Below are 12997 nucleotides of genomic sequence, written 5' to 3' on the forward strand. Positions count from 1 at the left end.
CCCTGCACTATGGAGCGCTCCCTGGCCCCAACGCCCTGCAGCCGCGCGCCCTGCAGCCGCGCCGGCCCCCCCCGACCACCGCGATCGCACCGCTGGAGCTGGGAGTCCCCGGGGGGGGCATACTCACCGGCGCGGTCTGCTTATGGAGACGGACCTCCTCCGGACGCCGCTCCCTGCTGTCTACGCCACTGCCGTGCCACCGTGGCGTCCTCCAGGAGCTCCGCACCAGGCCGAGGTAGGAGACCCCCCCCGCTACCTGAACCGGCCGGCCGGCCTGGGATCTAGTCATCTGCAGGATCCCGTCCCCTCAGGAACAGGAAACCAACTGATGCGTGGGAGAGGTGCCGCCCTTTTGTATCTGTAGGTTTCCTGTTCCCGAAGGGCGGATCCCCTCTCTCGTGGTGCTGTCATGGGAGTCCGAATAAAAGTTGATTTGCGTATAAAACATTTCCCAAATTAATAAATGAAACAGGCTTCTCCTCTGTGTGGGTTCTCTGGTGGCTACCAAGTTGCACTTTTTGGTTAAAACAGGACATCTGGCTGTTGGTCATCCATCTATCCTTGGCAAACTCTGCCCCTCTACTATACCAAGTGGTCATTATATGATTACGCTGATTTTCTACTATGGGAAGAGAAAAAAGTGATCCAGCTGGAGACGGAGGCGGCTGCAATTTACAATGCTTTATTGGACAACTTAAAAATATGTTGGTTCTTTAAAAATTTCTTATAGCAAACACCAAGCACACCAGTGAGGAGGATCAACGCGTTGCAACTAAAAAATAGTCTTAGTCATGATCTGACTAAGACTATTTTTTAGTTGCAACGCGTTGATCCTCCTCACTGGTGTGCTTGGTGTTTGCTATAAGAAATTTTTAAAGAACCAACATATTTTTAAGTTGTCCAATAAAGCTTTGTAAATTGCAGCCGCCTCTGTCTCCAGCTGGATCACTTTTTTCTCTTCCTCTTGCTCCTAATTCATGTGGATGCTCACCACAGTCCGTGCTGGGCGTTGGCAGGCTTGGGGATTGCTTTGCAGATGGGTAAGCTGACTACAACCTTTTTTTATACGATTTTCTACTATGGGCCTATTATGGATTCAGACAGGGATGATTAGGGTGTATTAACTGATATCTCTGCACACTTTTTTACTCTACTCCCCATGGGGGCTGATATTAATTCATGCCTTACTCCCCATGATGTATGACCTTGCTGTTTGTGTTGTTTTTGTATCTTGTCACTTTACTCTATTGTCATTTTAATACAATTTGTATGTGTTTTTACCACATTAAATCAGATACTCCTTATTCACCCATTTATTCATGTATTTTGGAGTAATTTTTTCCTTGTAGGGTTGGTCACAACTTGTGTCACCACACAGGCATCTAGAATGCAATTGGGATTTCTCTATTTGCAATCTTGATTTTGTCTGGGTTTCACAGATCATTCCAAAGGAGTCAAAAAATGCATGAACAGAAGATGGTTCTGGGGCTAGTGAAAATAAGGAAAATGTCCAAGTCTGAGGGCCCCTCACAGTAGGGACATAATTATACCCACCCACTGGGACTCATTACCAGAAAACCAAGAAGGTAAAAAAATACTATACAGCTCTCCCTGAATACCCTAAACTGGTCTTTCTTCCCCAAAAATGTCTTAGGTAGTGCACCTACTGGTTCAGGAGAGACCACCTACACATCAGAAGGTCATAAAATCATAACTACAGTCGGTAGCAGAGAGCTTTGTGTAGCACCCATAGTACTAAAGAGCTGACCCTGCAGCTGGGACTGTTAAGAGTATCTTCTGATGCTCCCTGGCCAGATCGTGGACCATTCGGGTCAGATTTGCCACTTGATCACTAAGTGTATGAACTGGATCTATTGGTGGGGGGGGGGGGGGGGGAGTATATGCCAGACGTAATGTGATGCTAGTCACTACTCCCGGATGGGTACTCAAACGTTGGTCAGATACCAACAGAACATGTAGTAAACTAAAGGGAAAAGGCAAAGGTGAAGTCAGGTCATGGTCTGATGTCAGAATACTAGGAAGATAGCGGATCAGAGCAAAGTGGATAGGCATACAGACGGTTATTATTAGATCCAAAGTCAGGCAGAAAAAGATCAACAAACAGCACAAGGCAAGCCACTAAGCAGATATAACATTAGGTAGAGGTCTGGAACTGACAGCTCAGCTAAGTAGCTGAGAAATCACCTGGAATAGGGAACACCTGAAAGAAGCTCAGCATCAGATTGGACAACTGAGCTTTCAGTCAATGCACAAAAGACACTCTTAGTTAGGGAATCCGGACATTGATTTCCGTCAAAAACATTTCCCACATTAATAACATGAAAAAGACTTTTCCTCTGTGTGGGTTCTCTGGTGGCTATCAAGATACGCTTTCTGGTTAAAACATTTTCCACACTCTGAACAAGAAAAAGGCTTCTCCCCTTTGTGAGTTCTCTGGTGCTTAACCAAATCTGATTTCTGTGTAAAACTTTTCACACATTCTGAACATGAAAAAGGCTTCTCCCCTGTGTGAGTTCTCTGGTGCCTAATCAGATTTGATTTCTGGGCAAAACATTTCCCACATTCTGAACATGAAAAAGGCTTCTCCCCTGTGTGAGTTCTTTGGTGTAAAACAAGATCCCATTTCTGGTTAAAACATTTCCCACATTCTGAACATGAAAGAGGCTTCTCCCCTGTGTGAGTTCTTTGGTGTAAAACAAGACCCCATTTCTTGTTAAAACATTTCCCACATTCTGAACAGGAAAAAGGCTTATTCCCTGTGTGAATTGTCTGGTGACTAACCAAATCTGATTTCTTTGTAAAACATTTCCCACATTCTGAACATGAAAAAGGCTTCTCCCCTGTGTGTGTTCTTTGGTGCTTAGCAAAATTTGATTTCTGGTTAAAACATTTTCCACATTCTAAACAAGAAAAGGGTTTCTCCCCTGTGTGATTTCTCTGGTGCCTAACCAAATCTGATTTCTTTGTAAAACCTTTCCCACATTCTGAACATGAAAAAGACTTCTCCCCTGTGTGTATTCTTTCGTGCTTAACAAAATTTGATTTCTGGTTAAAACATTTCCCACATTCTGAACATGAAAAAGACTTCTCCCCTGTGTAAGTTCTTTGATGTAAAACAAGACTCCATTTCTGGTTAAAACATTTCCCACATTCTGAACATGAAAAAGGCCTCTCCCCTGTGTGTATTCTTTGGTGCTTAACAAAATTTGATCTCTGGTTAAAACATTTCCCACATTCTGAACATGAAAAAGGCTTCTCCCCTGTGTGAATTCTTTGGTGCATAACAAATTGTGATTTCCGTGTAAAACATTTCTCACATTCTGAACAGGAAAATGGCTTCTTACCTGTGTGAGTTCTATGGTGCTTAATTAAATCTGATTTCTGTGTAAAACATTTCTCACATTCTGAACATGATAAAGGCTTCTCCCCTGTGTGACTTCTCTGGTGCATAACCAATTGTGATTTCCATGTAAAACATTTCTCACATTCTAAACAGGAAAAGGGCTTCTCGCCTGTGTGAGTTCTCTGGTGCTTAATTAAATCTGATTTCTGGGTAAAACATTTCTCACATTCTGAACATGATAAAGGCTTTTCCCCTGTGTGGCTTCTCTGGTGCAAAACCAATTGTGATTTCCGTGTAAAACATTTCTCACATTCTGAACAGGAAAATGGCTTCTCGCCTGTGTGAGTTCTCTGGTGCTTAATTAAATCTGATTTCTGTGTAAAACATTTCTCACATTCTGAACATGAAAAAGGCTTCTCCCCTGTGTGAGTTCTATGGTGCTTAACCAAATCTGATTTCTGGATAAAACGTTTTCCACATTCGGAACATAAAAAAGGCTTCTCCCCTGTGTGAGATCTCTGGTGCTTAATTAAATCTGATTTTTGTGTAAAACATTTCCCACATTCTGAACATGATAATGGCTTCTTCCCTGTATGACTTCTCTGGTGCATAACAAAATTTGATTTCTGTGAAGATGTCAGCTGTGCCGCTGATCTCCTAGTGCAGTGACCTACCAAGAAAAAAACAAATTATTATTTTTTGAATAAAATATTTTTGAAGTTTATGTTTTTGAACATTTCTACTGAATCTATCCATAAAAATGGCAAGTTATGTAAAAATATTGAATTATTCACCAAGACAAATGTCAATTCAGTTTAATAGACGACCACATAGGATGAATCAGTGGAGTGTGGTGTTCAACTGTTTGTTCATTCTGCTTTCCAAATATAGAACAAAAAGCCATCAAACAATGTTATGTAGGTGAAAATAATACTAATAAAAACATCCACTCATCTCACAAAAAAACAACTCCCCACTTGGATCCATTATCTGTCAATGGAAATACAGAGGCTTCACAGTATTAGTGTCTCAAAAACTCTTGAAAAGCCACATGGCTTCTGTAAATCTATCCAGCAATATCCGCCCCTCCCAAAGTCAAATCTTCCCCTTGCTTCTGAGTCTTGAAGTGTGCCAAAACCACATTTAGCATCCATGTATTTGGCATTACTATAGTGAGAAGAACCAACTTATTTTACGGTGTGTGTCTCCTGGAGCACAATCTGGGCACTATGTGTTGGGCAATAAAATGGCAAATGTGCAATTTTCACTCACCAACATCCGCTGCATAATAATTTCAAGAAAGTGGCTGTGGAGTCAAAATAGTCACTACTACTAGAGATTCTTCCAATGAGACTTATAATTTCCAAAATTGACTCACTTTATGGGGACTTCTACTGCTCTGGTTTTCTGCCATTTTATCACATTAGGGCTTCTGCAAATGGTGTGTCCCATCTGCTCTGAGACGTGCTCCTGCTTTGGTGACCAAGAGCCACCTTATTCATTCTGCTGGCGGTGCTGGTAATGGAGAGGACATCACAGCTAGAAGCTCTGGATGGCGCAGGCTCTGTACAGCCTCTAAGATTAGTATAGCTGGGGCCAGTAGTACCATCCAGTCTGGCAGTATGGGTGTGTGCTTTCCAGCTGCAGTAATGTGCTACCTGCTTCCACCAATTGGAAAGCACCACATCCTACTAAAGCTTGAAGAATATTGCTGGAAGCTGTCAAATACAGCCTCATTCTCCTCTGGTTCAGTCCTCTGTGGTCAACTGCCGGGCTTGTGGACTTGTTTATTGTTATGACCTCAGACCATTTACTGACTGCTTTTGTGTCTGATTTTGTATTTTCTCTGCCCAACTTGTTCTGACCCGGCTATCTGACTATTCTTCCTGGCATCTTGCACCACATAACAGCAGGTCACACTGTGGTACAAGCCTAGGGGTCTCTGTGTAATTCAAGATCCATGTACAGGAGTTAAAAGATGAAGGTTAAGACAATCTCTGGGATCTGGAAAATGGAGCAGATAGTGCCAACCTTGTTCCTGGTGGCCATCATTTGAACTGCCAAGTGACCATGAACAGTGCCCCAGTACATTGGGCCTGCAAACTATACCAGCAAGATCTGCATTCAAATAGCTAAATGGCGCTCCTTCAATTTTTAACTCTGCCATGTGCCCAGACCGTAGTGTACAACTGTATGTAGGGTATTGTTGAATGCAAGAGAAGTTGGAAAATACCTTTTTAAGGTTCATATATTTCTTGTTATCATTTGTGAAGAATTCCAAAGTTATCACCACATAAAGTGACACATTTGGAAGTACATTGAGCAGCAGGGTGGTTTGCTGGTAAAAGGGAAAAAAAAATCTCTTTTAACTCTTCTGCCTGAGCGAGTGTGAACAAGCTGATTGTGACCTGAGCGTAAGTGCGAACTGTGGTAAGTGCGTGACTTGTGATTCAGTGACTTTGGATTCAGGGAGTATTTTATTAATACTTTTTATTTATTTTTGCTTATCTTTTCTGTCTGGTGCAATCCCCATTAGGATGTGCTCCACTATTGCCGATGCCATCCAGTGTACGTCTTGCTGCATGTAGGAAATCCTTGAACAGCATACTGCTGTGCGAGATGTGAGCACGCTGTGCATTTGGAAGCCCAGATACTGGATCTAAATGTGCAGCTGGCAACACTGAGATCCATAGACAATATGGAAAGGAGTCTTCTGCTCACTGAGCAGACGCTCAATGGGATAGATGAGGGGGGGATGCTAGGTTGGAGCTGCAGGACAATGAAGGAGCTAGCTGGGTGACAGTTAGAAGGCGAGGTAGAGGGAAGAGCACCAGGGAGGCTAGTCCTGATCTGGCACACCCCAATAAATTTGCTAAGTTGGCAGATGAGGGGAGTGTTAGTGCAGGAGTAGCACTGCTGCAGCAAGGCATGTCCTCTGAAAGCTGGAGGAGTGTCTGCTCCAGTAAGGGAGGAAATAGGAGAGCAGGGCAGACCAGACAGGTGCTGGTAGTGGGGGACTCAATTATTAGGGGAACAGATAGGGCAATCCGTCACAAAGACAGGGATCGTCTAACGGTGTGCTGCCTACCTGACGCTCGAGTCCGACACATTACTGATCGGGTTGACAGATTACTGGGAGGGGCTGGTGAGGATCCAGCGGTCATGGTGCACATTGGCACAAATGACAAAGTTAGAGGTAGGTGGAAGGTTCTTAAAGATGATTTCAGGGAACTAGACTGCAAGCTTAAAGCAAGGACCTCTAAGGTGGTATTTTCGGAAATACTTCCTGTACCATGTGCCACACCAGAGAGGTAACAGGAGATTAGGGAGGTTAATAAGTGGCTCAGGAATTGGTGTAGGAAGTAGGGGTTTGAGTTCCTGGAGAACTGGGCCGACTTTTCAGTTGGCTACCGGTTCTACGCTAGGGACGGGCTGCACCTCAATGGGGAGAGTGAAGCTGTGCTGGGGGAGAAAATGGCTAGAAGGTTGGAGGAGGGCAGCGTTACTGCATGTTTTCATGTAAGTTTGCACTTTTATGGCACCTTATATTATCGAGCACTTTTCCCTTATTTTGGGTCTTATGTAGTAATGTCATAATACTATTTGCGTGGGAGTGCACTCTATAATATATTTAGATTTAGAGCTTAATCTCCCTTTTTAACACCGGAGTATTGAAATATCCTTCCAGCTTCTGAATGGGCATACAGCCTGGTGTTTTCTCTAGGGTAGAAGCGATTGCACTTTATATCGATTAACTCTTTAGCTGGTATTTTTGTTTACTTAAGCACATATGCACTTTATATTTTGTATTTCAGTGCACATTAATTGTGAAAGACTTATGTTTAAGTGCTATTTTTGTGCTCCATAAGGTCATATTTAATTTGCCCTGTGTCCTATTAGTATTTATGCTCTGATTTATGTTTTAACTATGTGTAATAAAATTTGTTATTTTAGCTTGAAAAACTCTAAGTTCTCTCTTAATTGAATTGGGAGTATTTGATCGTGATATTGTACTTGAGTTGGGCTGTTTCCGGTATTAGGGAATTTGTGAACCTAATAAATAGTAAGAAGCTAAAAAATGATAGTGTTGGCCCCCTTAAAAATAGTCTGGGTGAAATGGTGGATGAGGATGAGCAAAAAGCCAATATGCTAAATGACTTTTTTTCAACAGTATTTACACAAGAAAATCCTATGACGGATAACATGATCAGGGATAAAAATTCTCCATTAACTGTCACCTGCTTAAGTACGGCGCAGTCTGCAAATCACTAAAATTGACAAATCCCCGGGCCCGGATGGGATACACCCCTGAGTACTGTAGGAATTAAGTACAGTCATAGATAGACCATTATTTTTAATCTTTAAAGATTCCATAATAACAGGGTCTGTACCACAGGACTGGCGTATAGCAAATGTAGTGCCAATATTCAAAAAGGGGACAAAAATTGAACTTGGAAATTATAGACCAGTAAGTTTAACCTCAACTGTGGGGTGGCTCAGTGGTTAGTCCTGGGTTCGAATCCCACCAAGGACAACATCTGCAAGGAGTTTGTATGTTCTCCCCGTGTTTGCATGGGTTTCCTCCCACATTCTAAAGACATACTAATATAGGGAATTTAGATTGTGAGCCCCATCGGGGACAGTGATGATAATGTGTGCAAACTGTAAAGCGCTGCGGAATATGTTAGCGCTATATAAAAATAAAGATTATTATAGATTATTAACTGTGGGTAAGATCCTGGAGGGTTTTCTAAGAGATGCTATACTGGAGTATCTGAACAATAACCTCATGACCCAATATCAACATGGGTTTACAAGGGACCATTCCTGTCAGACTAATCTGATAAACTTTTATGAAGAGGTAAGTTCCGGACTGGACTAAGGGAATGCAGTGGACGTGGTGTACATGGACTTTTCAAAAGCTCTTGATATGGTGCCACACAAAAGGTTGATACATAAAATGAGAACAATGGGGATAGGGGAAAATATGTGTAAATGGGTTAAGAGCTGGCTCAAGGATAGGAAACAAAGGGTGGTTATTAATGGAGCACACTTGGACTGGGTCATGGTTAGCAGTGGAGTACCACAGGGGTCAGTATTGGGCCCGCTTCTTTTTAAAATATCTATTAATGACCTTGTAGGGGGCATAGAGAGTAGAATTTCAATACTTGCAGATGACACTAAACTCTGCAGGGTAATCAATACAGAGGAGGACAATTTTATATTACAGGAGGATCTATGTAAATTAGAAGCTTGGGCTGATAAATGGCAAATGAGCTTTAATGGGTAATACAGAACCACTCAGCACCCAGAATATGTTGTGCAGTTATATGTATGTATAATAGGTTCCATGTGAGATGCATGTCCCTAATGTATCAGCAGTGTCCGCCCTCCCCATACCTTTGTAATTCCCACAGTAAACATACGCAGGCTCCGGCCACCTGCTGCTTTTGTAATGCATGTCTGGCCTGACGCTTGTCTATTGGCCGGCCCTCTGTATCTGTGTGATATACTGTATATTCTGTGTCCTGTGAGTAAAGTGTTGTCAGACTGGAAATACGTGGAGAAGCAGTGATCTTTTATATGCGCCCATGTAACCAAGGAATTCCATCCAGCGTCATTCATTCAGACTCCAGCCAATGCAGAGCGGACCTCCGAAAACACGGGGTGGTACTGAAAGAGGTACCCCAGCTTGGAAGACCCCGTTACACTGGTGGCAGCCAGCGGGATTTGATACCCCTTCTACAGGAGGAAAGGAATGAATGGAAAATAATTACCAGAAGTTAAAGAGGACTACATTAAAAGACCTGGTGGAAGCCTGAGGGTTCATCACCAGCAACAAAGCAAATGCGGATTTGATAGCAGCCATCATGGAACACGACAGTGCAGCGCCCCCCAATGTGAATGTGGAGGAGACCGAATTCCAGAGGGAGGTAAAGAACAGACTGGCGTTTTATGGCCCAAACCCTGCAGTGGAGATCATACGAGAGGTAATGGCTGATGTGCGTACTGATCTGAAGGAAAACATGACCGAGAGGACCAGGATAGAGCTAGCCAAGATGGAGATGGCAGAGCGGACCAAAGTGGAGCTGTCCAAGATGGAGATGGCAGAGCAGAGAGAGGAGTGTCAGCGAGCAGGGGGAGCTCTGGCCTTCGATCAGGTACCTTCAACAGTAAGCCACAAAAAGATTCAGTACAATGCCTTCCGACAGTTGGGGGAGGCAGAGGAAAACATTGATGGCTTTCTGCAGGACTTTGAGCGGCAGTGTGCTCTTCATCAAGTAAAGCCGGAGGAATGGGTTCAGATTCTGGCCAGCAAGCTGACAGGCCGGGCAGCGGATGCCTATCGCACGGTACCTGATGAGGACTGTATGGACTATGAGCGGATCAAAGAAGTGATCTTGGCCCGGTATGCGCTGACACCAGAGGCCTACCGCCAAAAGTTCCGCGGACTTATAAAACGCGTAACCGATACCCACGCTGAATAGGCCTGTAAATTACGGCAGTCACTGCTACAGTGGGTACAAGGGAGCCAAGCAACCACTAAGGAGGATGTCCTCCAGCTCTTCCTGTTAGAACGATTCTTTAATGGACTAAACCCCGAGACACAGGAATAGCTTCGGGACAGGCGGCCAACGACTCTTGAGGAAGCCGCTCGTCTGGCCGATGAACATCATGATGCCAGGAGGCCGCAGTTGTCCGGATCAAAGGTGGTCACTAGGGGCCCGCCCATTAACCTGGAGGGCCCCAAACCACCGAAGATTGTAGGGGGACCAGCTAGAAACCCGGCCTACAACAGTCTCCCTGGGGCGTGATGCCACACCTGTCATCAGCTGGGCCACCTGCAAAGACAATGCCCCAACCGGACTCAGCATACCCAGTGGCCAAAGGCGGGGACAGCTACCTTCAGCCGGGCTGCTGTACACTGCTACCAAGGTGAAGCTGACCCGGCATTGTGGGCTACGATTTACCAAGGGGTGGAAGAGATGGAGGAAGTGCTGCATGAAGTAGACCCCGTGCAGGCAGCCCGGGCAGATAATCGACAACAGCATCGACAAGTCGTGTGGGTTAATGGGAAACGTATGCAGGGACTAAGAGATTCCGGGGCAACTTTTACCCTTGTGAAGCCTCATCTCGTCCGGGACCAAGAGAAGACGGACCGGACAGTGGCAGTCCGTGTAGCAGGGGGAGCAATACATCGACTACCCACTGCCAGGATTCGCCTGAACTGGGGAGTTGGGGATGGCCTTGTTGAGGTCGGCTTGATGGAGGATTTGCCTGCAGACGTCTTGCTGGGAAATGACTTGGGGCCCATGTCTGCATTATCAGTGGCCCCTCTGGCTGAGACATATCCTGTGACCACCCGGAGACAAGCTCGAGCTGCGGAGGCGGAATCACACTCAGAGGCCAAGGTAAGACATTCCAGCCCTACACATATTCCCATAGCCAGACACATTTCTTGGGCCACCCCAGATGAATTTAAGAGGGAGTTACTTGAGGATCCTTCATTAGAGGGATATCGTGGAAAGGCACAGGAGGGGAGAGGGGTACTGGAAGGGGAACAGTTTGAATGGAAGCAGGGACTCCTCTACCAGATCACAGAGCAGCACCACACAGGGACGAGCCCCACTACAAAACAACAGCTGGTAGTTCCCAAGAAGTATAGGCAGGAGTTATTGCGAATCTCTCATGATATACCCTTGGCCGGGCACTTCGGCCTCAGTCGCACCAGGCATCGTCTGACACAAAACTTCTTTTGGCCGGGGGTAACCTATGATGTTCGTCAGTACTGCCAGACCTGTGACAGTTGTCAGCGCATTGGCAAGAGGGGGGATCGATGCAAGGCCAGATTACGCCCCCTCCCCATTGTGGAGGAACCATTTAGCCGAGTAGCGGTCGATCTGATAGGGCCGTTAGCCAAACCCAGTCCGTCCGGGAAAAAGTATATAGTGACAGTGGTAGATTATGCCACACGGTATCCAGAGGCGGTTGCGTTACCTAACATACTAGCAGAGACGGTGGCGGCCGCCCTGCTCCAGGTTTTCTCACAGTTTGGATTTCCCTGGGAGATTATCTCGGACCAGGGTACCCAGTTTACAGCAGAGGTGACCAACCAACTGTGGAAGCTGTGCGGCGTAAAGTCCATTAGCAGCGCCCCATACCACCGGCAAACCAATGGGTTGTGTGAACGCTTTAACGGTACATTAAAACAGCTCATTGGGACTTTTACCAGGACCTACAGGGACTGGGAGAAATTCTTGCCACACCTCCTGTTTGCCTATCGGGAGGTGCCCCAAGAATCCATGGGGTTCTCCCTGTTCGAGCTGGTATACGGGAGACGGGTAAGGGGACCCCTAGACTTAGTGCTGGAACACTGGGAAGGGGAGGGCCTCATAGAAGGGGTACCTAATGTACCCTATGTGCTGGAATTCCGGGACCGCCTACAGGAGCTGACCCAGGTTGTACGTGAGAACCTGCAGGCGACACAGCGGCGCCAGCGCTTATGGTACGATCGGAGGGCCAGAGAACGCACTTTGGAAATAGGACAGAAGGTCCTGGTGTTAGAGCCTACTAAGCAGAATAAGTTTCAAGCTGCATGGCAGGAGCCCTACCAGGTAGTGGGGAAAATAGCCGACACAACCTATAATGTCGCCGATTGTAACAACCCCAGGGTTATCCGCATGTTCCACGTGAATATGCTGAAGCCCTACCGGGAGCGCCCTGAAGAGGTAGTGGCCATCTGTGCACCTGAAGCAGAGGATTTAGCCAGACTTCCCTTGCCGGATGTCTTAGGGGAAAGGAATCAGTCTAAAACATGGGACCAGGTACACTTGGGCGAAGACCAAGGCCCCCGGGAGAGACAGCAGGCGGAGGCGTTGTTGAGGCTGTGACAGAGGATATTTTCAGAGACACCAGGGTACACTCGCCTGGCACAACACAAGGTTAAGACCCAGGATCAGACCCCCCTGCGACAAAACCCCTTCCGCGTCCTGAGTCTGTACGAGAGGGGATGCGACAAGAGATTCAAGAGATGCTGCGTTTAGAGGTCATTGAAGAGTCACATAGTCCCTGGGCATCCCCCGTAGTGTTAGTGCCCAAGAAGGATGGGACTACACGGTTTTGTGTAGACTATCGTAAGCTCAATGAGAAAACAGTGAAGGATGCATATCCCATGCCGCGTGTGGATGAGTTGTTAGACCGGCTGGCGGGGACAAAGTATTTGACCACCATCGATCTATGCAAAGGCTACTGGCAGATTCCCCTTAGTCCTGACGCTATTCCCAAGTCGGCATTTGTCACCCCGTTCGGCTTATTCCAGTTTCGAGTTATGCCATTCAGGATGAAGAATGCCCGGCGACCTTCCAAAGGCTGGCTGACCGGCTTCTGGATGGTCTCCAGGACTATGCTTGTGCCTACCTGGACGACATCGCCATCTACAGTGCGACATGGGAAGAGCATCTAGATCACCTAGAGACAGTATTGGACAGGATCCACCAGGCCGGAATCACCCTGATCCCAAACAAGTGTCACGTGGGCAAAGCAGAGGTTCAGTATTTAGGACATTGGGTGGGAAGTGGGAAACAGCGACCAGAACCAGCCAAGATTGAGGCCATAGCCAAATGGCCCATCCCA

The 12997-nt window shown here is 46.0% G+C and overlaps 1 protein-coding gene across 1 annotated transcript in view; it reads right to left on the bottom strand.

Annotated features, from left to right (window-relative positions):
- Positions 1–992: 992 nt before the first annotated feature.
- The window catches only part of LOC141047284 (uncharacterized), a 63561-nt gene continuing 51556 nt past the window's right edge, over positions 993–12997 (bottom strand). The window contains exon 8 of the mRNA XM_073542314.1: positions 993–4034. Within this exon, the coding sequence (XP_073398415.1) occupies positions 2332–4034 (1703 nt within the window). The 3' untranslated portion in view covers positions 993–2331. The remainder of the gene's footprint in view (positions 4035–12997) is intronic.

This window comes from Dendrobates tinctorius, unplaced genomic scaffold (genome assembly GCF_039654945.1).
Source record: "Dendrobates tinctorius isolate UK_male_01 unplaced genomic scaffold, ASM3965494v1 ptg000126l, whole genome shotgun sequence".
Classification (NCBI taxonomy): domain Eukaryota; kingdom Metazoa; phylum Chordata; class Amphibia; order Anura; family Dendrobatidae; genus Dendrobates; species Dendrobates tinctorius.